Raw genomic sequence first — 27,992 nt, forward strand, 5'->3', positions numbered from 1 at the left:
GGGAGGTTGGATCTCCTCTTTCTCCTTTCTTCTCCTTCCAGGAAGGAAGTGGCTCCAGATGCTGTGGGTGGGACATTCCTTGGCTTCGCACGCTGTTCCCAGATCTCTCCTGATTCCTGGTGACAGAGCTGGCACCTCTAAGCAGCCCGGGAAGGGGGTGAGCCCTGTTCAAGAAAACCCTGCACCCCAGGAAGTCTGAGTCTCACTTTGAGCCACCCCAGGCCTCGGTAGGTGCCAGGCCTGCTTCCGAGAGAGGCTCTGGTGGTCAGTTCCACCAGGTCTGCTAGGCCCCTGCCCAGAGCCGTCACTGTGACAGATACAACGAGGCAGGACTCTGCACTCAGGAGCTCATACTAGCCTGGGGGAGTGAGATGTTCTTTAGAAATCCCTGTGAAGGGGACGAGTTCACATTAAAAGGGTACTTGGAGGAAGTGACGTCTGTAATGGGCCACGCAGGAGATTGGGAGGGGGGCTTCAGGGGGAAGAAAGAGCATGTGCAGAGGTGGAGGGAGAGGGAAATTCAGGTCTCCTGGGGGAAACACAGATCAATCCAGTTTTGGTGAAACAAGAGAACTGGCAGAAAGTCATGGGGGCACTGAGGCTGTGGAGGTAATTGAGGAGGGCTTGTGTGGGAAGTATGCATTCATTGAGCAGGTGCTAGACAGCTTTGGGAGGCTTTTGAGCAGGGGAAGGATAATAAGGTAGCTGCCGGCCTGTTCTTTATACCTTCCCAGCTGCCCCTTCCCTGTGGTGAGACCCTCCAGGCTTCAGGGCAGTGCACCAGTCAGGTCCAGGGCAGCACTGACCACAGGCAAGTGGCTGGAGAGCTTGGGAGCACAGAGACTCTGCTTCTAGTCTCCAAAATCAAGCCTCACTTTAATTTAAAAAATTTCTTTTTTTTTTAGATTTTAAAAAATATATATTTTTCTTTTTTTGATGAAGGCCATTTTAAAGTCTATTAAATTTCTTACAATATTGCTGTTTTATGCTTTGACTTTTTGGCCACAAGACACACGGAATCTTAGCTCCCTGACCCGAGGTCAAACTTGTACTTCCTGCATTTGAAGGTGAAACCTTAACCGCTGGCTCACCCGGAAATCCTCAAGTCTCACTTTTAAAGGATGGAGGTCCTGGTATCAGGCCAGAGGGAGAGGGACCAGAGAGGTCTGGGCTTGCCTTTCAGCTTCAGTACCTTCACTGGCCGTGAGACTTTGTGTGCGTGGGTCAACCTCTCTGGGCCTCAGTTTCCTCAAAGAGATGTAGCATCATAGCAACTGCTGCTCATGGCAAAATGTGATGACATTTTCAATAAATATTTGTTTCCTAAATATGGGGTTGGCATAGCTCAGGGGAGGGGGGATCAGCTATTCCAGGCTGCTGACAACTCAGCTTGGAGAGGCTGCTGCTATCCCTTCTCATCCTGTGCCCACCTGCCCTGGTTGGAGGGAGCCCTGGCCCCTTTCCAGGCCCAGCTGGGTCCTCCCCCTGCCCCAGGTCTGTTCCTGCTGGAGCACCAGAGGCAGGTAGGCCTTGGAAAGTGACAGTCCTAGCGGGAGTGACAGGCCAGGAATTAACATGAGGGGCCCAGGAAACCCTGGCCCCAGGCTAATGCTGGCTCAGTCACTGGATCCAGAAAAGGGGCAGGAATCCAGGTCCCCAGCCTGTGCTCCATGGGCTGGCTTGGCATCTTCCCTTTCCTTTTGTTAGCTTTCTTCAGGAGGAGAGAAAGGAGGAAGAGAGCCTTCAGGATGAAGAGGGAGGTGTTAGAGCCCCCACCTCCTTCAGCTGGTCTTGGAGGAAGAGCAATTTCACAGCCTCACCTCTCTGGACCTGGCCAGTGATGGAACATCTTGATTCTAATTCTAGCTCAGCCACTTAATAGCTGGGTGCCCTTGGGCACATTATTAACCTCTTCCAGCCTCAGTTTCTTTGACTGTAAAATGGGAATAATAGCAGTACCAACTCAGTGTTGTGAGACCTGAATGAGCTGCTGATTACACAGTTAGCATGTGACCAACTCATAATGAGTCCCTTAAATGTCAGTTTTCTTCCTCCCTCCCTCCCCTCCTCATGGGAAATATGATGACTGCCTTAAAAGCAGTGCTCTGAGATGGGAGACCCATGGGTAGATGGTGGCAACGCCCCTCCTCACTGAACCCTCAGAATCCCAGGCCAGGAGACTGCATAAAACAGGAACCTGGGAGTTTCACCCACAGGTGCAGATGTCTGTGGTGGGTGGAGACTTCCCCTGCATCCTTTGCCCTAGGATGGAGCGGTGCCAGATGGAGCAGGGCGAGAGGGTTGGAAACTAACTGGACCAGTACTTTCTCCTTCCTGAGGCCTCTTCCTCTATCAAAACTCAGACAGTCCAGATGTCCCATCCCACTCTCTGCCAACCAACTAAAGAAGAGCCAACAGCTAATTCGCACTAGGATGTTACAGCAATAAATGAATCAATGATATTCACACCCTAGGGGTGTTGATAGCTGTTAATGGCTTTCCGGTTCAGCCAAACTGCCTTCTTCCCAACACAGCTCCCCCTCCCTGAAGTCGGCTTGGGCTCAGCTGGAGTGCAGATTGCCTGCAGGGATCAGAGGCCCAAATGTGGACTCTAGTCTGGGGTCTGGAGGGCTTCCCTGGTGGCTCAGTTGGTTAAGAACCCACTTGCCAATGCAGAAGACACAAGAGACGTGGGTTTGATCCCTGTGTCAGGAACATCCCCTGGAGAAGGAAATGGCAACCTACTTCAGTATTCTTGTCTGGAGAATCCCATGGACAGTGGGCCCTAGTCCATGGGGTTGCAAAGAGTGGGGCACGACGGAGTGTACATACATGCACGCATGCAGTGTCTGGAATAGGGCTAACCAAGGGACATAAGCCAAGGGGCAGGCGAAACTGAAACCTTTCATTATCAGCTGCTAGAAAGCAGGTGAACCAAAAGTCCTTAAAAGTTTAGGTCAGGCCAGATGACAACATGCATGTAGTCCACTGCCCACCACTGTCCCTCGATTGATTTATTTAAGTTTTTTGGCCACACCACCCAGCGTGCAGGATCTTAGTTCCCTGACCAGGGATTGAACCCATGCCCCATACATTGGAAGCATGGAGTGTTAACCACTGGACCTCCCAGGAAGTCCAAAACATCCTTCTTTTTTTTCCCTTTAAGAAGGGCAAAGTCTAGAAGGTGGAAGAAGGTGGGGTGAGAGGCAGGAGAGAGCCTGCAGGTTCTCCACGCCCAGGGTGGGTTTGTCGTTTCCTGCCCATCTTCCACACGGACAGCTAGGACCCTCTGAGGTTACAACAATGTCAACCTCATCTGACTCTCTTGGCTGGGAGAGGAAAGCAGTGGTGACTTGGGTGGGCTAGCTGTACCCTGTCATGGGTTCTGCAGCTCTGTGGGCAGGACGTAACTCCTAGGAGTCCCACGCCTGGGCTGAGGGATCAACTAGGGATCTTGTCAAAAGGTGGATATTGATTTAAAGGTCTGGGGCCTGAGCATCTGCATTTCTTTTTTATTTTTTACCTGGCAAGTGTTACAAGTGTTAGCCGCTCAGTCATGTCTGACTCTTTGCGATCTCATGGACTATAGCCTGCCAGGCTTCTCTGTCCATGGAATTGTCCGGGCAAGAATACTGGAGTAGGTAGCTATGCCTTTCTCCAGGGCATCTTCCCCACCCAGGGATCCAACCAGAGTCCTTTGTATTGCAGATTCTTTATTGTCTGAGCCACTACAGAAGCCCTTTAAAGTTGCTTTTATTTCTAATGGTTATAAAGAGACATTATCAAACATAAAAGAAATCATGGAATGTAATTCTATGAGTCCTTGTTGGAATAAAAATATCTTGAAAACCAAAGCCAGCCAATTGAGAGACCAGTCAGACTAAGAATTCAGGAATGACAAAGCCAGTAAGGATAAAAGGTCCTGTGGGGAACACTGATTGCATTTGAATATAAATATAAAATCTTGTAGATACAGGAGAGTCACTTAATCAGTCTCCATTCTATCCTCCTTTGATAGGAGGCTTCTCTGGTGGCCCACATGGTAAAGAATCTGCCTGCAATGAAGGACACCTGGGTTTGATCCTCGGGCTGGGAAGATCCCCTGAAGAAGGGTATGGCAAGCCTCTCCAGCACTCTTGGCTAGAGAATTCCACAGAGGAGTCTCGTGGGCTATAGTCCATGAGGTCACAAAGAGTCGGACATGGCTGTGTGGCCAACACTTTCACTTCACTTTGATAGTATGTGAAAGTTGAGCCTTCATTTCCCTGTGTCTGCTGATTTAGGTTGTGCTAAGGTGCCTGAGTCCTGTGTTCTCTGCCTTCAGCCCTCCTTCTCCACCTCCCCCAGAAGTCTGGAGTTTTCTGTTGAGATGCTGCTGTGAGTGCTCACGAGCTTGTGGTTTCAGGTTAGGGAGAAGGACGTCCCGTTTGTCTCCTCACCATTATGGATGTAGGATGTAGGATGTAGTGCGGGGCTCTGAACCTGGCTGTGATCGTGGTGGTTTCTGGTGTCTGCCCCTGCCTGCAACAGACCATTCCAAGGTGCTGGGCCTTTGCATTTCTTATAAGCTCCCAGGCTCAGGACCAGCAGCTTGAGTAGTGAGGGTGGATAACTGGGAGTGAGGGCTAAGGACACTTGGGGCCTTAGGCTTGTCCCAAAGCTGCTGGCTGGTGACCTCTGGCGTCCCTTCTGCTCTGATGCTGTGCTTCTCTACGACCACGTGTTGGTGGGTAACCAACCCGTCCACTCAGCAGCTCCTCTGCGTGCTGCCCCAGGCCCAGAGGAAGGCGGCCGCCTGTGAGGGTGATTGATAGATGATAAGGACAGTTACCCATCCTTGAGAACCTACCCTGAGAAGACCTCAATCCTTACGGATGGCAGGATCTGGCCCCAAGATACTTTTGAGGCCCATGGGACCCTGGGTGTAGAGAAGGTACAGGGATTAGAGATACTTGTTCATTTAGCAAACATGTCTACCCAGGACCTGAGAGATCCTTTGGGGAGGGGAGATGGAGCTCTTCTGAATCCCTCTGTGGGGGCCCAGCACCGAGCCAGAGCGGGGGTGGGGGAGGTGGTGGTCTCCGGGGGCCTGGTCCATGGCCCTACCCTGCTGGAGCTTATCTCCCCTCGGAGGCTTCATGGAGACTTAGATGGTCTCCAGAGGCCCTGGCCCCTTGCTGAAGGGCTCCAGGAACTCAGGTCTCTGCCGCAGGTAAACACCTGGCTTTGGGACTGCAGGAAGCTCCTAGCACAGAAACTTCAGCCTCTCCCTTTCTCTCTCAGGGCTGGGTTCCTGTCAAGGAAACAGAGAAAGTTTCCATTGTGTGTGCCGCCCACGTGGAAGTACCCTATTATCTTTTCCCTTTTGCAGAAAATCAGGTCAGTGGTTTGAGTGCTGTCGCTCACTGCATGGTGCAGCAGAGAGGTGGCATGAGCTGGCGTGGCCTTGACAAGCGCACACGGCGGAGGGCAGGAGGGTGAGGGCTGGGCTCCCCGCGCCACGGGGTCCCCGGAAAGCAGCTGTCAGCCTGAGGACAGGACATCTCTGGCCACGTCCTGTTTCCCTCCGAGCATTCCTCTCCCTGCACTCCTGCCACCGACCGGGGCTGAGGCCTGCCTGGTGGACCCCATTGAGTAATCGGGGAATGAGGCCTGAGCGCCCTGGCCTGTGGCTGGGGGCTCTGCGGGAAGGGGTGGGCAGTGGGGTGGGAGCCTGAGGTGAAACCGGGTGGTGTGGGACTCTCCCCATAGGTGAAAACAACAATAATAACAAGGTCTCCGGGCGTCAAGCACTTTCACAGCAAGTTTCCTCACCTTGCCCACAACACAGCCCTGGAAGGGGAGAGAGTGGGCGTTATTATTATTATGCCCCGTTTGCTGACAAGGGTGTTCGGAGTGAGAGTGAGGTCAAGAGCCTAGTTCAAAGGCTTCTAAACTCCAGCCCTCGCTCATTCTCCTCTTCCGGGGCCCCCTGGGGCCCAGAGAGAACTTTCCCTGTTGCCCTTGCAGGTGGTAGGAGACAGAGCCACGGCCTCCAGGGACCAGGAGCCTGAGCGGGCTCAGCTGAGTCCTTTGGCCCTGGGTGTCTCGGGGGTTGTGGCCAAGGCGCTGGCCTGGGCTGTGGTCTTCTCAGGGCTCAACAGGGGAAGGACCTGCCTCCTCAGGATCCGAGCCTGAGCGGAATGGGGACCAGAGAGCGGAACATTTTATGAGAAAGGCGGCCTGTCCATCCTCTTCTGGTCCAGCTCCCCGCTGCCTCGTCCACCTGTCACCCCCACCCTCTCAGCACCCCGAGTCCCCCTCTCCGCTCTGTTTTTGCCTCTGCGCTGTTCCCTCAGAGGCTCAGACAATAGAGGCTGATGATCCAACTGCTGCGAACACAACCTCCCCTCCCCCTGCAGCTAGAAATCATCTGTTACCCATCGCCGGGGCCCTGCCTGCCAGACTGAGACCTTTTTCTTCCCTCCCACTTCTTACTGGAAATGGGCCCCCGCCGGTGCCCCCCCTCCACCCCAGGCCTCCGTCAGGAAGATCAAGGACTAGTCTCTGGCTTTGCCTGCTCTGTGGGCCTCTCTGCAGCAGGGCGGTGGGTGGGGGCTGGTGCCCACGACCCCTGGAGGCCCTTCTCGTGTGTTGGGGTTGGCAGCGGGAACTTGGTGTGACCTCTTCGGGTCAGTTCAGTTGCCTACTCTGGATACACCCTCGGAAGAGCAGCTTGCCACAAGGTTACGATACTGACGTTGCACAGGTCATGCTGGAAATTACAGAGTGTCTGAGAGGGAAAACAAACGGGGGTTTCAGTTCCCATGGAGACGGCATCTATTTGCAGAGGAGCCCGCGCGTCAGAGCCGGACAGCTCTGACCGGGTGCTTGGGTGGGGCGGGGGTGGACGTTGGCAGGCAGGGTCATCTATTTACTGCCTGGGACTCTCCCAGGGCAGTGAGTCTGAAAGGGCACCCTTACCCTTACTCTTGACCAGCACTCTTCTCATAGCAGGGCCCGGTGGCCCGGGCAGATCTCTGCAGTGCAGGGGTTTTTGGGCAGAGTGAAAACTTATGAGTCAAAGGTGTGGGAAGACCCCAAATTCGCCATTGATTCCACCAACGTTTTTGATCTATTCTGTGGCAGGCACTGGCTAGGCCAGCCAATCAGGGGTTGGTAAGAACCTTCGAAGTGTGGTTGAAACCTCCTTTCCTGGAAGGAACTGTGGTCAGAAGTGGGCTCAGCCTGTCAGGGACCGGAGGCTATGGGAGCACACAGGTTGTGGCAGAGTCGCTCCCCCGCCCTGCAGCCAAAGCAAGAGACTTCTGTTCTCATGTGTCAGGGGTGCTAAACTCCTACATCTCTGGGGGAAAAATTACCCTTAAAAGGTCAAAGCAGGCACCCACGCCTTCAGCAGAGATTATTCCAGTGATTGTCGTGGGAAGTGTCTCTCTCTACCCTCGCTAAAGACTGATGTCTATCTAGTAGCAACATATGACATACAGAATTTTAAATATATTTGTGTAGGATATAAGATTAATATAATTAATTAAAGTCTATTATATTTAAATTATTAATGGCATCATTCCAGATGCTCCTATTCTTACTTTTTCTGCACTTGATAAAATATTCTCAGAGAAACGTTAATATGTCTCACTATGATTATTTTTTTTTCTTTTTCCCTATATTTCTTCTGAATTTTTGATTTATATATCTTTGTTTCTTTGTGGTTATGTGTCTAATGCTAGGTGTCTTTGTGGTTATGATGTCTATTCTTTGTGAATTGTACCTTCTCTCATTAAAATATTCATCTTTGTTTCATTTAAAATAAATAAACTAAAAAAAAAGAAAAAGACTGATGTCTAGGCTGGAGGCTTTCATGTCTGGTGACCACCAAGATGAGGCCCCTGTTGTGTGTGAATTTCCCAGTTAGAGATCATTAAGTGAACCAATACGAAGAAAGTTTGTATTTTCTTATCACTTTGTGGTCACAGAGAGCTCCTCCATCCTCTTGATCTCATTGAGCGGAATTCGCCCAACAGCTCTAGGGAAGTTGTTAGGACAACACTGTGCCCATTTTTCCATGGGGCAGACTAAGGCTTGGAAGGAGAGAGTACTTGTTGAGGCGACAGAGAAGGTAAAAGGTGAAGTTGGTATGGGAATCTCAGGCCAGGTGCTCTGCTTTGCTCCCTCCTCCCTGTCCAGGGGACCTCTGATGACCAACCCCCGACCCTGGCTGGCCTGGGGAATAGGAGGCATCTGCCCACTGGAGAGGCTGGGCAGTGGGGAAAGACCACACTGTGTCTGGTCTCCTAGGGGCTGCAGATCAGAAAGACCACAGACCACAACTCTGCTGCTTGCCCCCACCCTTTCATTCTTCAATGCCTTTGTTTCCTTCTTGTAAATCAAGGGAGTATGAGTGTGTAGGGGTCTGAGGGACCTATGCTCTTGGAAGAATTCCAGTGAAACCAAGCACTTGGGTGGCAGCTCCTCTTTCCCTGAAGGTGACTGTAATGGGGGCAGCCCGAGGGCACAGTGGACTCCCTTGAGAGCTGATTTGTTTCCTGGTGAACTCCTTGGTGTGTGGCACCACCTAACAGATTATTGGGATCTCAGGGCAGAGAGCCTGGAGCAGCTTTACACAAGGGAGGTCAGGCTGGGGGCAGAAAGTAGAAGAGGAAGAAAAAGTCCCAGGTCTTGGGGTCCTCCTGGCTTGTCGGGGGAAAGGTGCAGTGGGATCATAAAGAACATGGGGATGCTGACTGTCCCTGAAAGGATGCTGGGCTAGGTCCACATCTGCATCTGGCTGGGAAGGAGGGAGTTTCTGAGCCCAGGGTCGGATGGCAAGCCCTGACAAGGAGATGAGATGTCCAGTGCTGGGGAGAATCCAGGAGGTGAGAGCACAGTATTGATGCCTACCTGACCACCCTGCAATGAGGATGTGAGAAGGGAGCTGGGGCTGAAAAGTTAAGTGCTTTGCCCAAGGACTGGTGGCTAGTGAGAAGCAGAGGTGGGGAAGCTTAGAACTGCCTCTCTTCTGGAGTGAGGTGGGGTGTGCTGTACTTTTAAGAAGGTCAGAGTCATTGTTCTTACTTTCTGAGTCCAAGACCTTCTTTTTTTTTTTTTAATTATTTATTTGGCTATTCCAAGTCTTAGTTGCAACATTCAGGATCTTTAGTTATGGCCTGGGTCCCCTGCATCGGAAGCACAGAGTCTTAGCCACTGGAAGTCTTAGCCACCAGGGAAGTCCCTCCAAGACTGTCTAAACTCTGATGGGACCACTGATTAGGCTCACTGCCTGGAGATTTCCCTCCTACCCTGCTGTCCTCTCTCCCTCTCCATGCATGCCCTGCCCCCTCCCCATTTGATTCTTTTACTTTCTTCTTTTTTTCTGACCCCTCCACTTTCCACGCTCATCCTTTCTTTTGGTCCCAGCTTCTGGTCCCAGGCCAATGAGAGAAGCTGGCTATAGCTGCTGGGGATCCTGGGGACAGATTAAACAAACCTATTTCTCCACTCCACCCCTAGACCCGTTCCCCAGTGCTTTTCTCTGCTGTCCCCAGTGTTAAAAGTTGATCAAACTGTGCCAGTGGGCTGCAGGTCTCTGAGCATCAGCTGTGAGTGTCCACGGCCCTCTGGGTTGTGAGTGTGCACTACAGTGAGTGTGCACGAGGGATGACTGTTGTTTGATGTGGGGTGGGGTGTTTATGTGTCTGTACTCGTGTGTGTGTGTGTGTGTGTGTGTGTGTGTGTGTGTGTGTGTACAGTGTATATATTGTCTGATCTAACTGTTTTGTGCTTCTTAACATTTGGTGAATGCATGTGCTTAAGGATGCATACCCAAAGAACCAGCTATAGAGCTTGCAGGGTCCTGTCCAAAATGAAAATGCTGGGCCTCTTGTTCAAAAATTATGAAGAATTTCAAGACAGAGACAGTTGAGCATTTAATCAGGTGTGGGCCCTTCTGAGTACAGGCTCTGTGTGATTGCATGGGTCTCAGACCCGTGAAACTGGTCGTGTATATGAGTGAGTGTGCTGCTTGTGTGTGTGTGTGTGTGTGTGTGTTGGGGGGCGGGGGGAGCTGTGCTGGGCATGAAATCTGAGCTCTTTCCTCACCACTCCCCTGGGGCCAGGCCCCTCCGCAGCTGCTAGGGTCTATCAAAGGAAAGGTGTGTGTTTTATTTTTGGCGCCTTGGCTGCCTGCGCCCACAGAGCCCCGGGAGGCTTTTGTTTCACTGCCTTTGTTGGATGAGTGACAAGCACTTCCCTCCACCTGCTGCCTCGGTGGCCCCACCAGAAACCACAGCTGGAGGTGTGGCAGCTTCCTCAGCCCCTCACCCACTCACTCTGCACCTCTTCAGGCATCAGTGTGCCCAGAGCTCTGCTGGCTGACCCCACCCATTTAGTCCGGCTCCCTCATCTCACAGCCCCGTTTTGCCCATTGAGCCCATGGGAGAGCCAAGATACCCCTACCTCTTAGGCACAGAGCCCCGCAGGGTGAGCCTGTGGAAGAAGCCTGTGTGGAAATCAGGGCCTGGAGGAGAGAAGGGGAGACAAAGCTTGAAGGGAGCAACAAAGCCTGGCTGCCGCCCACCTGTGGGGTTACATCCCCCTGGGCAGGTGGGGCTGTGTCTTTGGCACTTGATTTTCCCTTCTCCCAGGTCAGTGCTCTGCATCCAATGGGTTATGAGAAATGTTGGCTGTACTGAACACAATGGCTGGCAAGAAGTAGGGGCTTTGTATGTATTTGACAATGAATAAACAGATATTTAGTTGGCCCATGGGGTGGAGTGGCAGGAGCATGAGCTTGAGAAGCCAGCTAGAACTGGTTGAAATCACTTAGTAGCTTTATCAAATGGTAGCTATGTGATTTTGACAAATCTCCTTAACTTCCCTGAGCCTCAGTTTCCTCTTCTGTAAAATGGGATTCAAGTAGAGTTGTTGTGAAAATGAAATGGGATCAGATGGGAAGCTTAGTACAATGTGTAGTGCATGATAAAATCCTAATAAAGTTGTATTCTTTTTTTTATGATTTTTTTGATGTGGTGTTAATCACTCAGTCGTGTTTGACTCTTTGTGACCCAAAGGACTGTAGCCCACCAGGCTCCTCTGTCCTTGGAATTCTCCAGGCAAGAAATACTGGAGCAGGTTGCCATTCTCTTCTCCAGGGGATCTTCCTGACCCAGGGATTGAACTCAGGTCTCCCACATTGTGGGCAGATTCTATTGTGCACCATTTAAAAAAGTCATTACTGAATTTGTTATAATATTGCTCCTGTTTTATGCTTTGGTTTTTTGACTGTAAGGCATGTGAGATCTTACCTCCTTGGCCAGGTATTGAACCCACACCCCCTGTATTGGAAGGTGAAGTCTTAACCACAGGACCACCAGGGGAGTCTCAGGCTGTAGTTATTTTTTCTGGCTGTGTTACCTAGGTAGGTTACACAAGTTCTCTAAGCTTAGGTTTCCTCACCTGTTGTCATAAGAATTCAGCAGGAGATGGAATACAGAGCATAGTCCTGGAGCATCATAGTCACTCACCACTGTGAGCTGTGAGCAACCAGGTTAGGACCCCTCCCCTTCTTTGAGGCTGCTTCCACCCTGAGGCTCCATGTTTCCTGAAGTCCCTTTCTTAACCCTCCCCTCCTCCACCAACTGTCTCCCAGCTCTGAGTCCTCCAGAAATGCAAGCTCACAAGTTCTAAGTAGTTCATGTCCAAGTGTTGCAGGAAGCGGACCCCTTCCAGGGCCCGAAACTGGGCTCTTGTCTAACACTCAGAAATGAATTGTCCGAGGAGATACATGTGCTGACAAAGCAAGAGATTTTATTGGGAAAGGGCACCCGAGTGGAGAGCAGTAGGGTAAGGGAACCCAGGAGAATTGCTCTGCCGCGTGGCTCGCAGTCTCGGGTTTTATGGTGATGGGATTAGTATCTGGGTGGTCTTTGGCCAATCATTCTAATTCAGAGTATTTCCTGGTGGCGCATGCATCGCTCAGCCAAGATGGATGCTAGTGAGAGGGATTCTGGGAAGTGGACGGACACGCGGTGTCTCCTTTAGACCTTTCCCGAACTCTTCCCGTTGGTGGTGGCTCATTAGTTCCGTATTCCTTATCAGGATCTCCTGTCATAAAACAACTCATGCAAATGGTTACTACGGTGCCTGGCCAGGGTGGGCGGTTTCAATCAGTGTGCTTCCCCTAACACAAGTTTGGGGGTAAGGAGGATTGGGCAGGAGTTGGGTAACTGAAAGGGAGGCTGGGGTGGAGGAGGTATACAGTTCTTGACTGAAGTCCAAGTTCTGCCTTTGACGAGATTGGAGGATGCCAGGTGGGTCTGGGCCTGCCTCTTGTATGGAGGGGGCATGCAGAGGGTTGGGTCTGTGAACTGCCCAGGCCTTATCCTTCTCCCTGCTCCCCTTTTCCTGAACTATTGAGTCCAGAGGTTGCCAGCAGCAGCAGCAGTGCCCTGAGCAGATGAGCATCCCTGACAGAGGTGAGCAGAGCAGGTGTGTGGTGGAAAGAGGAGTTCACGCAGGCAAGCCTGGGGGTCAGCGGTCAGGGAGGGCGGGTAGGAGGAAGCCCTGGTGCCTCTGTGGGTGACTCCTGGCGCCTGGCTTGATCACATACCTTTGGCCACGTCTGTCCCTCCCCAGCCTGCGAAGAACGCACCCTCCAGCCATTGCATGTGATTATGTTTCCGCTCAGCTCTGAGTGAAGTTTGCATAAACCATACAAGATAAATGTGCACGAGTTCCCAGGCCCCTTTGTAAACATTGGGAAAGAGTTTGGGGACGTTTCATCTGCGACATCTGTTGAACTTCACAATGTCAGATATTTACTTAGAGCAGTGATCATCTCGTGTCCTAAGCGAGTTCTGACCCAGCCTCGGAGGACGCCAGGACCAGGCGTGTTTCCTCCCCTGCCCTCTGGCTCTCTTGCAGTCTGACCCTGGGACCTACTGCCACTAGAGGGAACAAAACAGACCCTCAGTACCAGGCAAAACCTGCCCCCTCCCTGTCCAGCAGGGAGATGTTTATTTCCCCAGAGATGAGAATCCAGAGGCATGCTGTGTAGTGGTCACTGTGACGCACAGAACAGCCCAGCAAGTGAATACCCTGAGGCTGATGAACAATAGGCAAACATAAGGTTTTCTCCGCCTTCAAAGTGGAGAATGTGGGAGGCAGAGAACTGACAGCCTCTGGGAAGTCTGGATTGAGCCACACACACATGCCCGCACACAGAGGAGCCCGAGGGAGAATGAGCTCAGTTTGATTCATGCCTTAGTCTAGAGCTACACTGGCTGCTGAGCAAGGGCTGTGAATCTTCTCTGCCACAGGCCCCTTGTCTGGATCTCTTTCTGGGCCTGAGACAAGATAAATGACAAATGACAGGGAGGTTGGTGTTGGTGTGTGGTTTGTGTGTGCGTGTGTGCGTGTGTGGTTTGTGTGTCTGTGTGTGTGGTTTGTGTGGGATGTGTGTGTGTGTGTGACAAGACTACTTCCTGCAGGGCCTCTTTCCTGGGGTGGGGGCTAGGAGGGCTGACAGGGTTGTTCTTTTGAGTTAAGGGAGAGATCCCCCTTCTTTTTCCTTGGGGGTTTTTTCTATGGGCTCAGATCGGGAAACTGGGCCATTTGTAACCCATTTCTGGCAAAGAAAGCCATGGGCCCATCTGTCTGTAGGGCTAACATAGCCCCTTCCTCCCCACCTGAGACTGGGAGGCTCAGGGAAATGTGTGCGTGCTGTGTGTGTTTGTATGAGTGTAGTGGGGGTAGCTTTCTACCCACTGAGAATGCTCTCCAAGTCTAGCTCCCAGCTCTGTCATCCTTAGAACTCACCCCTCCCCTTCCTCACCGCTGCCTTCTGCTCACCTCTCAGAATTGCTCCCCACTCCCCATGTCATTTGCCTTAACCCCTCACCCCCAGAGGCCAGTTTCTTCTTCCTCGAACTGTTCACCCTCAACACAGAAATGCAACCGAGAACCTAACACCCAGAGCGGACTCTTTCTTAAAAAAATCAGTTGCCCGATTTCCTCTGGAACCACTGCCATATGTCTTTTGTACTTCATTCTCCCCAACCTAATGGGCAGGATGGAAACTATTGAAGAGGGAGAGGAGAGGGTCTTCTTAGGGACCTGCTGCAGGACAAGAGGGACAGTGCCTGCCTAAGAAGTGCTGGACAGTCTTGGATGAGGCTGGTGTGTGTGAGGGGGGATGTGTGCAAGCCAGTGGGGCGGACTGGGGGAAGAGCTCTGGATGGGAGCTCGAGAACTATCAATTTCTACCATTGCCTAGAGCTCATGGGAGACCTCAGGAGAGTCATTTCCCTCTCCGAGCCTCAGTTGACTTACCCATACAATGGGTGAGAAGCAGAGACTAATTTCAAAGTTGTCTTCTAGCTTGATTTATAAATTATAGGGGGATGGAAATGAATTTGATTTCCTAGTGGTTAGCAACTTTTAAAAATCTACCATTTATTGAACATTTTAATGATTACCAACAATCCTTTTTAAGGATGTCCAAGCATTTTACATATAGGAATTCATTTACTGCTCAGAACCATCCTAAGAGGTAGGTTCTTTCGTCATCCACATTATGTGCATGCTAAGGCACATCAGTTGTGTCCGACTCTGTGCAACCCTATGAACTGTAGCCCATCAGGCTTCTCTGTCCATGGGATTCTCCAGGAAAGGATACTAGAGTGGGTTGCTGTGCCCTCCTCTAGAGGATCTTCCCTACCCAGGGATCGAACTTGTGTCTCTTACATCTCCAGCATTGGCAGGTGGGTTCTTAACCACTAGCGCCACCTGGGGACCCCCATCCCCATTACACAGATTAGAAGACTGAGGCACAGAGAGACTAAGGATCCAGCCCACGTAGTACAGCTGAGATTCAAACCAGGAGGTCTGGCTGCAGACTCCGAGTTCCAGGCATTCCGGGCATTGTGCTATATGTTTGCCAAATCCTCTCCATTTTGCTGTTGAGAAATCTGAGACTCAGAGCAGTTGAGCAACAGCTGAAGGTCACACAGCTGGGAAGCAGCAGAGATGAGAGTCCAAGTCGGCCGGGCTCCAGCGTCTCCGCTCTCCCTCACCCACCTCCTGCAGTCCTGCCAGATCCTCAAGTCCCCAAAGCAAGTTTACCTACTTCCCCATGTTGCAGTGTCTCTTTAGGCAAATGAGTTCCTCCCCCGGACCTCAATTTTCTCAACTAGAGAATGATTAGAGGTTGGGCCAGCTGATCTTTGAGGTTCCTTGCAGCTCCGTGAATCCATGGTTCAAGAGATGTGCAGCTCCAGGCTAAAAAATCAGATTTATAGCCTGGGGTTGTAGCTGTGAAGGAAGAGGGGGCGAGGCACTGGTGATGGAAATAAGGGGAGTTTCGGAGGGGTCGTGGGGCTGTGAACCATGAAGCAGATGAGAGAGAAAGAGAGAGCCCTGGGTGTTCCCAGTGAGTCCCTTCCTTCATCCTAGGCCCCCGTCCCACCTCAGGGTAGAGGGCGTTGTGCAAGCGAGCAGCGACCAGGCCAGCAGTGAGCCGAGGTCAGTGCTTCTGAGACACAGGACTGTGGAGAATGGACATTGCTGGGGGTTTTGCAAATACTTGGAGGTATTTTAGAAAAACGTATTTGAAGCCGAGGTGGCGTGTTTGTGCGGTTGGCCTGGCTTCCTGCTCATGACGGCTCTGTTGCATTCCTCCCCTTCAGGAAGGGGGGATATTTTCCCACATGTAAGTTCACTAGGATGTACACACCAGCATTCCCACCCTTACGTCCCGGCACGCTCCCCTCAAGGCCCGCAGTTGTGCTGGGGTCACCCCTCCCACCATGGCAGCTGCGCTGATTAATATTAATGTGGCTGCTGGGGCCACGGCACCGTGTGCCAGCCTCATCCTTCTCAGGGTGCCGGTCCCGGCTCGAGCCCAGTGCAGCCGGTGGAGGAGGGACCGCAATGTGCTTATGAGATGAGAGAATGGTTTTCATTTCCAGGCAGACTCTTTTCCCAATGAGGCTCTTTTCACTTTGGAAAATTGATGGAATCACCTTTTCATGAGTGTTTTAGCTTCCTCCCACCTCCAGACCCTGAGCTATTATAGCACCAGGTCCTCATACATCACAGGCTGGACTAACCTCTCTGGCTTGGAGAAGCCGGGGACTGGGCAGGCATCAGAACACCCAGTGACATGGATCCTGGGCCTGTGATGGGATCAGTGGCTGTTCCTTGATCCCTTCCCCTCCACAATGGGTGTCCACACAATGGAAGGCCATTGTTGCAATAGTGGTCAGGAAGGGTCAAGGGCAGACCTGACTCCCAAGCATCCAGTACAGGATGTATCACGTGGGTCCCATCTCAAGCCCCCTGGATCCAGGATGCCACGGCAGATGGGTGTCGGGGGGAGGTCCTCCCTCTAAATACCATTTGGGAGCCTGGGGAGACTGACTAAGGGACAAGGGCTCCAGTTCCAGACTGAGCTGGGATAGATGAACAGGACAGTGTGGAAGTGCTACTAAGGGTCAGGGAGGGTTCCCAGCCATAGATGCTACAGAGATAACTTGGTTCTTTTCAGAGCTCGGCTCAGACTGTGGCTCTAGATCACTGCTGACTGCATAGGCTTGGGTCCCGGGAGCTCTGGAAAGGTGTTTGCAAGCTGGACACCTTGTCCTGCTGCCCCTCCTCCCTCGTTCAGCCACTCAGGGCCTGTGTCATTGGAAGGGCTCAGAGCATAGCTCAAGCAGACCTTGTGGCTCTGAGCATCTCTGAACAATGAAGCCTGGGGGAGAAAAGGGCTGTGGGGTGGTCAGGTGGGGTGTGGGGTTTGCAAAACAAGAACACACTCATTTGCCATTTACTGAAAAACACTTTTTTCCCTTTCTTTTAAAGTTGTTTCCTCCAGGGAAAAGTTTTATTTGTAATGAGTAAAATGTGCTCTCTTAATGAACTGAAAGCAGAACAGGATGAGAGATGTTTTGTCCCTGTGGCAAAGAACAAAGCAGCAGCTCATTGGCTGGCAGCAGGCAGCACTGTCACCCACCCCCGGCCCCTAACCTTTCTCCTTGCCTGCTCCTCCCTTTGGAGCCGAGCTAAGACCTGAGATGGGCCAGCCATACTTCATCTCTGCCCCAGAATCCTGGCTGGGAACATGGCTTAGGCGGGGCCTGGCCTGTGGGAAGCACCACACCCCATTCAGCGTGGAGAGCCTGAGGAGAGGTGGCGGGCGAGGGCTCAGTATGCTTTTAGGAGGCTCGGAGGCTGCCGATTCTTGCTGGCTCGAATGCCAGAGGAAAAAGAGAGATGGAGGCAGGGATTCAGAGAGTTAGTTTGACCCACTGGCATCCTTGTTCCCCTGCTCAGGCGAGAAATCTCCCCACGGTCTCTTGTCTTGGGGACAAAGCCTGGCTTTCTGGAATACTTTGCCTTGAGTCTTGGGGAGGACTTCTTTTGAGAAGAACATTGATCTGGAATGCTCGCTGGGCCCCTTCCACCACCTAGATCTCACCAACACCTGCTCCCCCACTTCGCGAGGTGTGAGCTGTTTCTTGACTTTCACCTCTGGTTTTGGGGTTTAGAGGATAATGGTCTTGGTTTTGGAGTGTTGCAGGATCTGGGGTAGCTTATCAACCATGTCTCTTTGCAGCCTTGGTTGAGGTAGCTAGCGAGGGTTGGCGTTCTGTCTTCTGCGGCTCAGGTTTTCACCACGAGATAAACCTTAATGGCCAGACCAGCCTTTCCCTCAGCAGCTGTTGGATCTTCTGCTCCATGTCCCTGATCCGAGGGGCCCTGGGAGAGGTCCCTCTAGTCCCAGTGGAGGTGCCTCCTACGGGGAGAAGGTGGTGGTGGTCTCAGCCTCCACACTCATGGAGGACCGTCGGGTGTGCCGGCAGGAAGACCACTGCCGGAGCTGCTCCTGGCTGAGGCAGCCCAGGTCCTTGAAGAGCTTGAAGAGGTCGCTGCGGAACTTGACGCCAATGAAGGCGTACAAGAAAGGGTTGACACAGCAGCGGACGCAGGCCAGGCTGTAGGTGACATCGTAGGCGATGTTGAGTTGCTTGCTGAGCTCGCAGCTGGTGCCGCTGGTGATGTTGAAGTTGGCCACCGTCTGGGCCAGAACCACCCCGTTGTAGGGCAGCTGGAAGGCTACGAAGACCACGACCACAGCAATGATCACCTTGATGGCCTTGTTGCGCTCGAAGTTGCGTGCCTGGAGCAGGGTGCGGATGATGACGAGGTAGCAGAAGCTCATGGCCATCAGGGGGATCAGGAAGCCTACCACCATCTGGGCCACCTGGATGGTGATCAAGGCCTCCACGTGCTCGGTGACAAGGGAGCACCGCAGTGCCTGCTCGCTGCTGCTCTTCTGGATCCCGCTGTACATCACCTCTGGGGTGGAGAGCACTATGGCCAGCATCCAGATGCCCAGGCAGGAGAGCTTGCTGATGAGAAGGACACGGGCACGGTGGCGGTGGGCCGAGACGGCCTGGACGATGGCAACGTAGCGGTCGATGCTGATGCATAGCAGCAGGAGCATGCCACTGAAGAAGCTTATCTTGTAGATGCCAAAGATGAGCTTGCAAACGTGGACCCCAAAGACCCAGGACTTGGCTGCGCTGTATGCCCAGAAGGGGAGGGTCAGAAGGAAGAGAATGTCTGCCAGGGCTAGGTTGAGCAGGTACGTATCAGTCATGGTCTTGAGCCTCTTGAAATAGATGTAGGTCAGCATGACCAGCCCGTTGCCCAGAAGGCCCACGAAGCAAATGATGGAGTACATGATCGGGAGGAACCAGGCTTTGAAGTTCCGCACATCCTTCTTGAAGCACACGGACTCGTACAGCGTGTAGTCCACCGTGGTGTTGTCTCCGATGTAATCGTCCGTGACCTCATCTTGGCAGAGGCACACCTGCAGGGAAGGAACGTGCTCCAGCTTAGCTGAGTGGCTTGAAATCTCACTGCTCTGCGACTGTCTGGAGCAGTGGTTTCAAACTGTGATCAGCATCATCTGCGAATTCTTAGACCCCCATCTGAGACCCACTGAACCCAAATGTCAGGAGCTGGGGCCCAGGAATCTGTTTGTCTAAACTTTCTAGGTGATTCTTCAATTTCAAATTGGTGGCTTCTCATTTTAACATGCTCTTGAACTTGGGGATTTGGTTCATATCATGTAGTAGGATAAGGTGAAGCCTGGGATTCTGCATTTCTAGTAAGCAGCAAGTCTTCTGAGAGACTTGATCTTACAGATGTTAATGGCAGACTGGAAATGGTCTAGGCTTGGGGGTCAAAAGAGCCTTGGCCTGGTTAAATATACTTTGTCTCTCCAAGCCGCAGTTTTCTATTCGTGAAATGGAGATGAATACTATCTCCTTCACCTGGTTGTTGTGAGGTTCCTAACTCAGATTCTGGCATCCTTTTGTCTTCATGGAACTTTGATTTTGCCTGCTGGAAACTCCACAAGAATGGGATGGTAGGTCTTTCTTTTTGAGCCTCCTTTGGAATCTGGTAGAAAGAACTTTCCAAGGGAGGGGGCTTACAAAAATACCCCAGCTTTGGAGGGAAAATCCACTTGGGCTAAGGTTGAGGAGGGCCCAGAGTGAGAAGGTGCTGGTGGTTATAGTCGCTAAGTTGGGTCCGACTCTTTGCGACCCCATGGACTGTGGCCCACCAGGCTCCTCTCTCCATGGGATTTCCCAGGCAAGAACACTGGAGTGGGTTGCCATTTCCTTCTCCAGGGGATCTTTTTAACTCAGGGATCGAACCTGTGTCTCCAGCATTGCAAGTGGATTCTTTACCCCTGAGCCACCAAGGAAGTGGAGTGAGAAGAGAGGAAGGGAAAACTCTGTTAAGAGGCCACAAAGCCCTGGGTTGGGGCAAGATGCTGTGATCATGGGTGGTGAGTGACTGGAAGGCTTCTGGATCCCTGGGGCCCCAGGCACAGAGACCGGCAGGCAGCAGGAGCTCAGGCGATGTGGGCCCAAGTGGATGGTGGGGCTGCAGCCTCAGCTGTGAGTCCTCTTGGGCATGGGAAGGAAGCACAGCCATATCTCCGCCTTCCTGCCATCTTCCCACCCTCTCCCCGCACCTTACTCCTCTCTCTTCCTCACTGTCTCTTCTGGCAAATTCCAAACAGTAGGGCTCACATGTTCAGGGCTTTTTTTTTTTTTTTAGCCTATCTGCAGGGCAGGGTGAAAGTTCAGGCAGACAGCTGTGATTTGATCAATGAAGGAGACACATGGGGTGGCTGAGCTGTGTGGGGCGGGGAGCTGGGCTGGAAACTGCCTCAGCAAGCTCCTGGTCCGTCCTCCGGGAATGGGGCCCTGGGCAGCCCTGTGTGATGGATTTATACGATGGGGGAACTGGAGGGACTGTAGAGGTGATGAAAGGAGGCTCTTGGAGAAACAGTGTGACTGGTTCAAGGTTACTGAGCCAGAACGGGAACCCAGTCTCCTGATTTGCCTGTATCCTGGCTCTTTCTCACTTCCAAATTCTGGATTAATCACTGTTCTGTGTGGGGACAGGGTGAGGACCAAATCATATCCTGCAGCCTTTTTTGGGTCATTGCTATCTTGAGAAGAGATGTCAGTGGCAACCCTTTTCTCTTTTCCGGATATGACTGCAGCCCGGGAGGCCTGCGAGAGGCTGGCTGTCCTTGGCTATCCAGGGTAACACCCGAGACCTCAGATCTGGATATAAGGGGGTTCTGGGCTTCAGCGGGCAATACACCCAGCCTCTATGACCTGTGCTTCCCACTGCCCCGTTCTGCCTCCTTTTTCTCTTCTTCATACCTGCCCCACCCCTCACCAGGGGCCACCAGGCTTGATGTCTCTGCAGCCCACAGCCCCACCACATCCTGCCCCATCTGAGCCACCCCCATCTCCCCAGGTAAAGAGGAGGATGAGCCCAGCTGTCCCTCATCCCCTCCCCAACCTTCCAGCCTCCATTGTTAGCACTCCAGCCCTCTGGAGTCCTGGGAAGAGGGGAGATGGTGGGGAGGGAGGGCTGTTGGGGAAGGGGGCCAGGCTGTAGGCTACAACCCAAGCTCCAGGAGGCCTCTGGGATGGGGCTTTGGGAACAGTGCCCAGCTTGGGGCCTGCCTCAGGCCAGAGCTCCTGGAAAACTGCCTCTCTGGCCTCCAGACCTGGGGAGGAGCCAAGTTCTGAAGCACTGCCTCTCCAGCTCTGGCCTCAGCCGCCTCCTCCGGCTCCAAGAGAGCTCCCAACCCCAGCAAAGTCGGGGGAAGAGTGGATTTCTAACTCTGACACTTGGTGGGTGTGGATTTTCTGTCTCCACATCTGGGATGGAGAAGCTGAGACCTGTAAGCTGGTGGCCTTTGCTCCTCCAGAGTTCTGGGCCCCCCTGAAGGATGGATTCCATTCACCCTCTGTCCCTCCAGGGTTCCCATCCTCCCCTCCCCTTCCCCCAGTGAAGCTCAGATCAGTCTATTTCAGAAAAGGGAACTGGGGCTTCGAAGGGAGCATTTAGCTGGAGGTCTTGGGAGGAAGACATGTTTGGGGCGATAGGATAGTAAGCTGCCCACAGGTTCTTTTCTCATCTCACATATGAAGATTTACACTCATGGGTGTGGGCACATATGTTCCAGACCCAGTAACCTCACAGCCTTTGCTTTTTGGCAAAGCAAAGAACTCTCTCCAAGAACTCAGGAGTCTTCTTTTCTGTCTCCTGGGTGGGGATATTGGAAGTGAAGTGGGGAAGGCAGGGTAACCTGCTTTCCCAAAAGTTTTAATTGAAATGGAGTAAAGGGATTCAGAGAACACCTGTGGCTTTCTAGGGTTACTCAGAAGATGGAGAGGGCAGCCATCGGCTTAAAGAAGACCAAATTTGTGCCTGGGTCTATTTTTTTTCCAGTAAATGCCCAGTGACTCCACCAGAACCCCAGGGCCTGGGTTTAAGGGCTAGGTTTGCTGAGGGGCATTTGGGAGAGGGAATGGAGCTTTCCTTGGCAGGCAGGACACCTCACCTGGAAAATGACGAGAAGGGCCACCACCAACACGTTCTTCATTGGCTTCCCTGAAGGAGACAAGGTAGGAAAGTTATAGCTCAGCAGGGCTAGCTCTTTGTTATGAAAAAACCCCACAGAGCCAGGGAGAACGCAGGGAACTTTCATCACAAGCTCTGGACACTGCATCTGAGAACATGAAAGCCAGATTGTGCCTTGGGGCACCTGGCCAGCGGCCCAATCTCACTGACATCACCTCTTCTTGCTCCTCAACTCCAGAACGGGTCCTGGAAAGGAGGGGGATCAGAATGCAGGGCAGGCGCTCCCCCATCCTGGCTCTTCAGGGTCTCTTCTGGAATTGGAAAGTCCATCCTGGCCCAGATTATCCCTCAAGGCTGAGCTTCAGCTGACCTTGACTCTTGCATCTGGATGATCCCCTCCTACTCCATGCTGTGCAGGAAGCAAGGTCCTGAGATGGTGGAGGTGGTGTGTGTGTGTCCTGCCCTGCTCTGGTGCCAGGAGCCAATGGGCAGCATTTTTCCTGCACCCAGTGGGTGGGCAGCCACCTATGAAGCCCTGACTGTTTCCTGGTGGAGGCTGGCTGAGGAGGTAGACTGCTTTCACAGGGCTGCATGAAGGAGTGTTCCTTACTGCCTCTCAAGGCCAAATAGGAAAGTTCTTCTGGGACCCATGAGGCTTCCCCAAACAGCCCTCACCCGGCTGTTTGGGGGAGCTCAAACAGCTGGATGGATGGCTCATCCATCCAGCACTCATTGGTGGTTCACCTGGTCCATGCCCCTAGCCTGCTTTTGGGCCAGGGACATCGTCCCTTTTACCTAGTTCAGGCCCATAAATGAGGAGGTGCCCAGAGACTGTGTGCTGCTGAATGAATGAATGAATGAATGACTTGTTTGCCCTTCTCCCAAGCTGCCCTGTGGGGACCTTGCTGTGTGGCTGTGTGACAAGAGTGAGGCCATTCCCTGAGGTCACTTGACTTGCATGGATATGTTTTCTCTTCTTTAACTTGCTTTTAATCTAGGGCCTTGGTGAAAGAGAAAAGAGGCAGGTGAAAGAGAAAAATGGTGGGAAGGAGTCAGAGGCTGGGTACTTTCTGGAAGCCAGGAGGCCCTCCTTAGTTCTGAACAGCAGGTTGAGAACCCAGGTTCTCCCAAGGCCTGATGTGAGCCCTGGTGGCTCAGTCCTGCTTGGTGGCTGAGTTGAGAGCTGGACTTGGAATTTATTTCTTCCAGGGGGTCAAGCAGGGGAGACCAAGCAAGTCGACAGGGTGATTTATACAGAGGTCTTATCTCACTTAAAGTCTGAGAGCTGTGCCCTATTCATCTCTGTAAAACCCCTTCCTATAATTGGACCAGCCCATGGGAGACAGTAACTGTGATGCCAGGAATGAATACAAGGCAGGACTTGCTGACCCATCGCACCTCTAGTCTCAGGAGGTTCAATAGACCAATGCTTGGGACCCTGCTTCTAGCACCTTCTGGAAGCTCAGGGAAGGAATTCCTTCAAGCAAGGAATCCTGCTTTCCAAGATGCAGCAGCACAGGGCCAGTGACTCCGTGTGCTTGGCCACAGCACCACCTGCTGGAAATTTCATGACATGACATCCAAGTTGCCATTATCCAGGGAGTTTGCCTAAGACGGGAATTCTGGGGTTGGGGTGTCTTAGAGGAAGGAGGAAGGGCGTGGAGCCACATAAATAAACAGGCATTTCTCCTGTTATACTGCACATTACTGCTAGGCACATCTTCCTCAATCATAGCTCTGATGCCAACCCCCATCGTGCCCTCCTGCTAAATCCTTAGGACCTCTCTACCAGTCCTAAGGATGGCAGCCTGATGCTGAGCGTGGCTGTCCAGCTCTCCACCGTCTACTTGGACCTGACTTCCTAGCTTCATCTTCTATTTCTGGGGGCAGGAGCTGTCGTCCCCAGCTTGCCCCTGAGTATTTGCAGTCCTGGGTGGGAATGGATTTTTGTGCAACATCACGGCTCCCCTCTCTCATCCCCCTTCCTTGCTGAATTATCCCGAGAGCCCCTGAGCTTGAGTCCACATCTCTACCCTTAAGCACACTCTCTTCGCGGTCCAACGAGCTGCTCAACCTCCACTGACTCATCTTGGTGTGAAGCGCTCGAGGTTTCTTTAAACATGTACCAGTCTTTCGGTTACTCTAGAGAAAGCCTGCTCTGACTTGTCAGTGAGAACTGAGAAACCTCAAGGTTTTGATGTCACAACGGGTGAAACACGAGGGGCAAGAGCTGTGCTTCTATTTCACTCCATCAACCTCCTTTCCTGGGCCCTGTCCCAGTCCTTTTGCCACTGGCTGGGGGAGGGCTCAGGACGGGGGCTAGAGGATGTGTGTAGGTGAGGTCTCCCTCCAGGTGTGTTGGAGACGGTTGTTGAGCAGGGATCTTCTAGGACCAGCATAGGTTGTTTTTCAAGAAAGGTGACCAAACAGGAACTTGGGGGAAACTCTGGTATGAAGCAGAGGGACCTGGTCAACGGCCTTGACTCAAATGATTTTTGTCTGTTACAAAGTCATAAAGCAACTGGCCTTGGGCAGCCACCCGGGTGGGGCCAGAGAAGTTGGGAATCTCAGGGGCTGAGGAGTGGTTGAGTGATGCATTGGGTATTTTCTGAGTTCTTGAGTTTCAGGTAATGATCACAACGAAAAGGAAATTCCCTAGAACTCCAACCTTAGCTCCCAGTGAGAGAAACTAGAGATTAGTAACTTTCCCAAGGTCACACAGCCGGCTGGTAGTGTAGCTGGGCTTTGAATCCATTTAATTTCAGAAACCACACTCCCAATTCCTCTTCCGTGCTGCCTCTCAGACTTTATGTTCCTTTCTCTCCTAATATCCTGTGAGTTACCCCTTGTGAGTCTCATTCTGTGTTTCAGAAAATAGTGCTCAGAGAGGTTAACCCACTTGTTTGGGTCACACAGCTGCAAAGAGATGGGTCTGAGATTTTCGAATGGAAATCCTGCTACTTCATTTCTGTTGAGTCTGTTGTGTATTGGAGCCTCTGTGGAGCATCACGGGAATCCACACTCTCCTCCATCTATTGGTCACTTGTTCTGTTGCTTCTCTCCCTGTAACATCCCAGAGCTGGCCCCACTTCTACCCTGACATAAGGCTTTGCCACCCCAGAGCTCCTCTGAAACACAGATCACGATATTTAACTCACCTAACTAAAACAAAAAAAATCTTCACTGGTTTCTCATTGCTTTCAGTAAAAAAGCCCAAAGTTTTTCAGCAGTGCCATACAGAATCTTAAAGATTGACCCTGCCTGTCCGTCCTACCTCCCTTCCTTCTCAGTACAGCCAGGTGCTATACATCCTCCTCAACTTGCCTCTTCTTGTCTCTATTAGCTTTTATTAGAGCTGACCAGCTGGGAGCCTGCAGGCTGAGTCCACAGGATATTCTGCTTTGTTACATGGAGTTTAAAAAAAATTGGATTTGGATGCCTTTAGGTGGGGCTAACCTCTGAATCACTCCACTGTCCTCCACTTACTATATCTTATGCCCATTCCCTCAGTTACATTACTGGCAATTGAGCCATTGAGATCACTAGTCCTGCTACCTCCTAGGCCCCTTGCTTTTCCTTGTCTGCTTCGAGAACTTCTACACATCCTTCAAAACCCAGCTTAAATGCCCCGTGACTCATAGTCACTGTTCGTTTCTTTAGGTTTCACAATTGCCCTCCTTTTACCCCATCAGCACTCTCTTGCCCCTTCTTGCAATGGCTCATTGACACATGTGTCTCTCCCTGCACCAGACTGGTCCTGCCTGAATTCTTCCATCAATAGCAGTTGACTGAAAGTACCAAGCAAAGAGGAGAGATTTCCCAACAGCTCCCCCAGGCTGCAGGGTTCCCCTCTTCCCCAGTCAGGCTCCCCCAAAGGCCAGAAGGGATCGGCCCTGAATTCCTTCAACATCTCCCTCTGCCACTATCTCTGGCTGAGCTGTGGGAAATGAGTATCTCATGGCTCATTTTTTTTCTTCTCTGCTTTGGAAAATTCTAACTGAAGTCTTAGGCCCCATTTCTTGAAGATGGATGAAGAAGGCGCCTCGGGGCTGCCCATTCAAATCATGAAAAAGGCCAGCTCAGCTCTGGTTCTGGCGTTTCTCATTTTGTGTAACAGAAACTCTACCCCTCACTCATCTCGGGCGCCCTGCTGGGCTGACAAAGAGAAAAAAACAGATCCTCTGTGGCTCATCCGTCCTACAAACGGCCCAGAGCCCTGGAGCCTGATCTGAGCAAAGTGTCTCCGTGATGTCCCCCGCTACCAGTATTTGGGGCTCAGTCAGCCGTTGGGGCTCTCTCGAATTGAGTGAAGCAGTAACAACATCCTTTTATACTGGAGACATGTCCTGCATTAAAGGGACCTCCCTCCTCTGTTAATGCCTGTGAGTCTAGCACCCCAAACCTAGTCCTTGGGAGGAGGACCCTCCGTGCTGCGCTGTGGCTGCTCTCGCGGGCTCATCGAATCGGTGATGTGCATCCCTCTCTGACTCTCTGCTCAGTCGTTTCATGGCTTGCAATCGGCTGACAGCTTGCAATCAGCTATGATGGGAGAATTTACATCGTGGAAATTGGCAAGCACTACATATCAGGGAGCCGGTTCTCTAGGCTTTACTAGTGCACCACGGGGACCTGCTTGGTTTCTTTCACAGAGGTCAAACAGAGGGGGGCAGGATCGGGGTCTCCAGGGGACAATGTCTGCATTCTGGTACCATGGTTAGTAGGGGTAGATGTCTGGGAAGTGGGATTAGTGGGCAGGCTGCTGGAAGGAGGGGAAATTATTTTTAATAACTAACATCAGAGTTCTTGATGCCATTCATTCATTCCACAAACCTTTCTCTGCTCACACCTCCAAAGCCCCTGGGAATCAGAGGTGCAAGAATCAAAGCCTGCCTTCCAGGAGTTCTGGGTCGGTGGGTGCAACAGCCACTTTAGCCCTTTGACAGCTGTTTGCTGAGTCGACCCTAGGTTCCGAGTGGGCGGGAAAAGCCGACATGAAGGCAAGAGGCTGTGGTGTGATAGGGAGGGGTGTGAGGACAGCAGAAGATGAACAGGGAACCTTCACTTTTTAAAGCCAACCTCTTGTGGCTTTGAGGCTGCTGTGGTGTTTGTTTGCTGGTGAGAACAAGCCGTCCAGGAACCTGGCCTTTGTAGCCTCAGCCCAGTCTGACTTTAGCTGAGATTTGTAAATGGGGTGTCTGGAGCTGGGTGAACCCCTAAGAACCTGCTTGGGGCTTCCCTTGGCTCCCTCTAGTTAAGACCAAGGTTAGACCAGAGGATGGATTTTGGAAAGGGAAGAGCCATCTCTCCGGGAAGAAAAAGTGAGTGAGACTGGGGGCTGAGTTGGAGGCCCTGGCTGTGACTTCAGCTGAAGGCCCCTCGTGGTCTCATTTTGTGTTGCCCATTCAACCTTTGACTGGCAAGAGGCAACAGCTTCCCCGTGGGATGTGCAGCAGAGAGAAAATAAGTGCAGCTCGTGTTGCTCGTATAGTGTCATTTACACGATGCACTCACCTTGAATCTACCTCTCGTCATAACCCTAAGAAAGCAGACAAGCTCAGCCCTATTTAGCCTGGGAGAGAGGTGGGAATAGGCGGGCGAATGGAGGGTCCTGAACCCTCCAAGATTTCTCTGATGAAACGGGGCCCCCAATAGCCTTTCCCATCACCCCCTGGCTAGCCAGAGCAGGTGCTGTCCAGATCTGTACCACCCCAGCCCTGGCACCTTCTGCAGAACCTACTATTCTTGGTAACAATGGTCACCCCCTTCCCCAGGTCCGAAAGAAGTACCTGGAGGAACAGGGGAGCACGTTCTCTGGGAGGAGCCACTGATTCCCACTAAAACCACCTGGTCCCTCTGGGAGACTCCCCCATGCCTTCCACCCCATCCTCCATCCCCATTCCACAAAGTCATTCTGGCGGTCCAAGTGACCCCGGTAACTGCTATCTCTTTCACTTGGGGGAGGCTCACTCACCCAGGTCCATGACTCTCTCGGCGGCTGAAACCACACAGGAAGGTTGTGCCGGGGCTCT

At 52.2% G+C, this 27,992-nt stretch overlaps 1 protein-coding gene across 1 annotated transcript; it reads right to left on the minus strand.

The window, feature by feature from the left end:
- Window positions 1-16,821: 16,821 nt before the first annotated feature.
- On the minus strand, window positions 16,822-27,990 carry CCR7 (C-C motif chemokine receptor 7). The gene is made up of 3 exons (XM_027519080.1): window positions 27,935-27,990; window positions 21,944-21,993; window positions 16,822-18,871 (listed from the first exon to the last, which is right to left on the minus strand). The coding sequence occupies exons 1-3, from the start codon at window positions 27,942-27,944 to the stop codon at window positions 17,792-17,794; spliced, it is 1,140 nt and encodes a 379-aa protein (XP_027374881.1). The 5' UTR covers window positions 27,945-27,990; the 3' UTR covers window positions 16,822-17,791.
- Between the last annotated feature and the right edge of the window lie 2 nt (window positions 27,991-27,992).

Source organism: Bos indicus x Bos taurus, chromosome 19, assembly GCF_003369695.1.
Source record: "Bos indicus x Bos taurus breed Angus x Brahman F1 hybrid chromosome 19, Bos_hybrid_MaternalHap_v2.0, whole genome shotgun sequence".
Classification (NCBI taxonomy): Eukaryota; Metazoa; Chordata; class Mammalia; order Artiodactyla; family Bovidae; genus Bos; species Bos indicus x Bos taurus.

Excerpts from the sequence above, each read along its gene's own strand:
- CCR7 (XM_027519080.1), bottom strand. Across the intron at positions 18,872-21,943 it reads CCCTTCTCGTCATTTTCCAG|GTGTGCCTCTGCCAAGATGA; the intron begins GTGAGGTGTCCT and ends CCTTCCCTGCAG.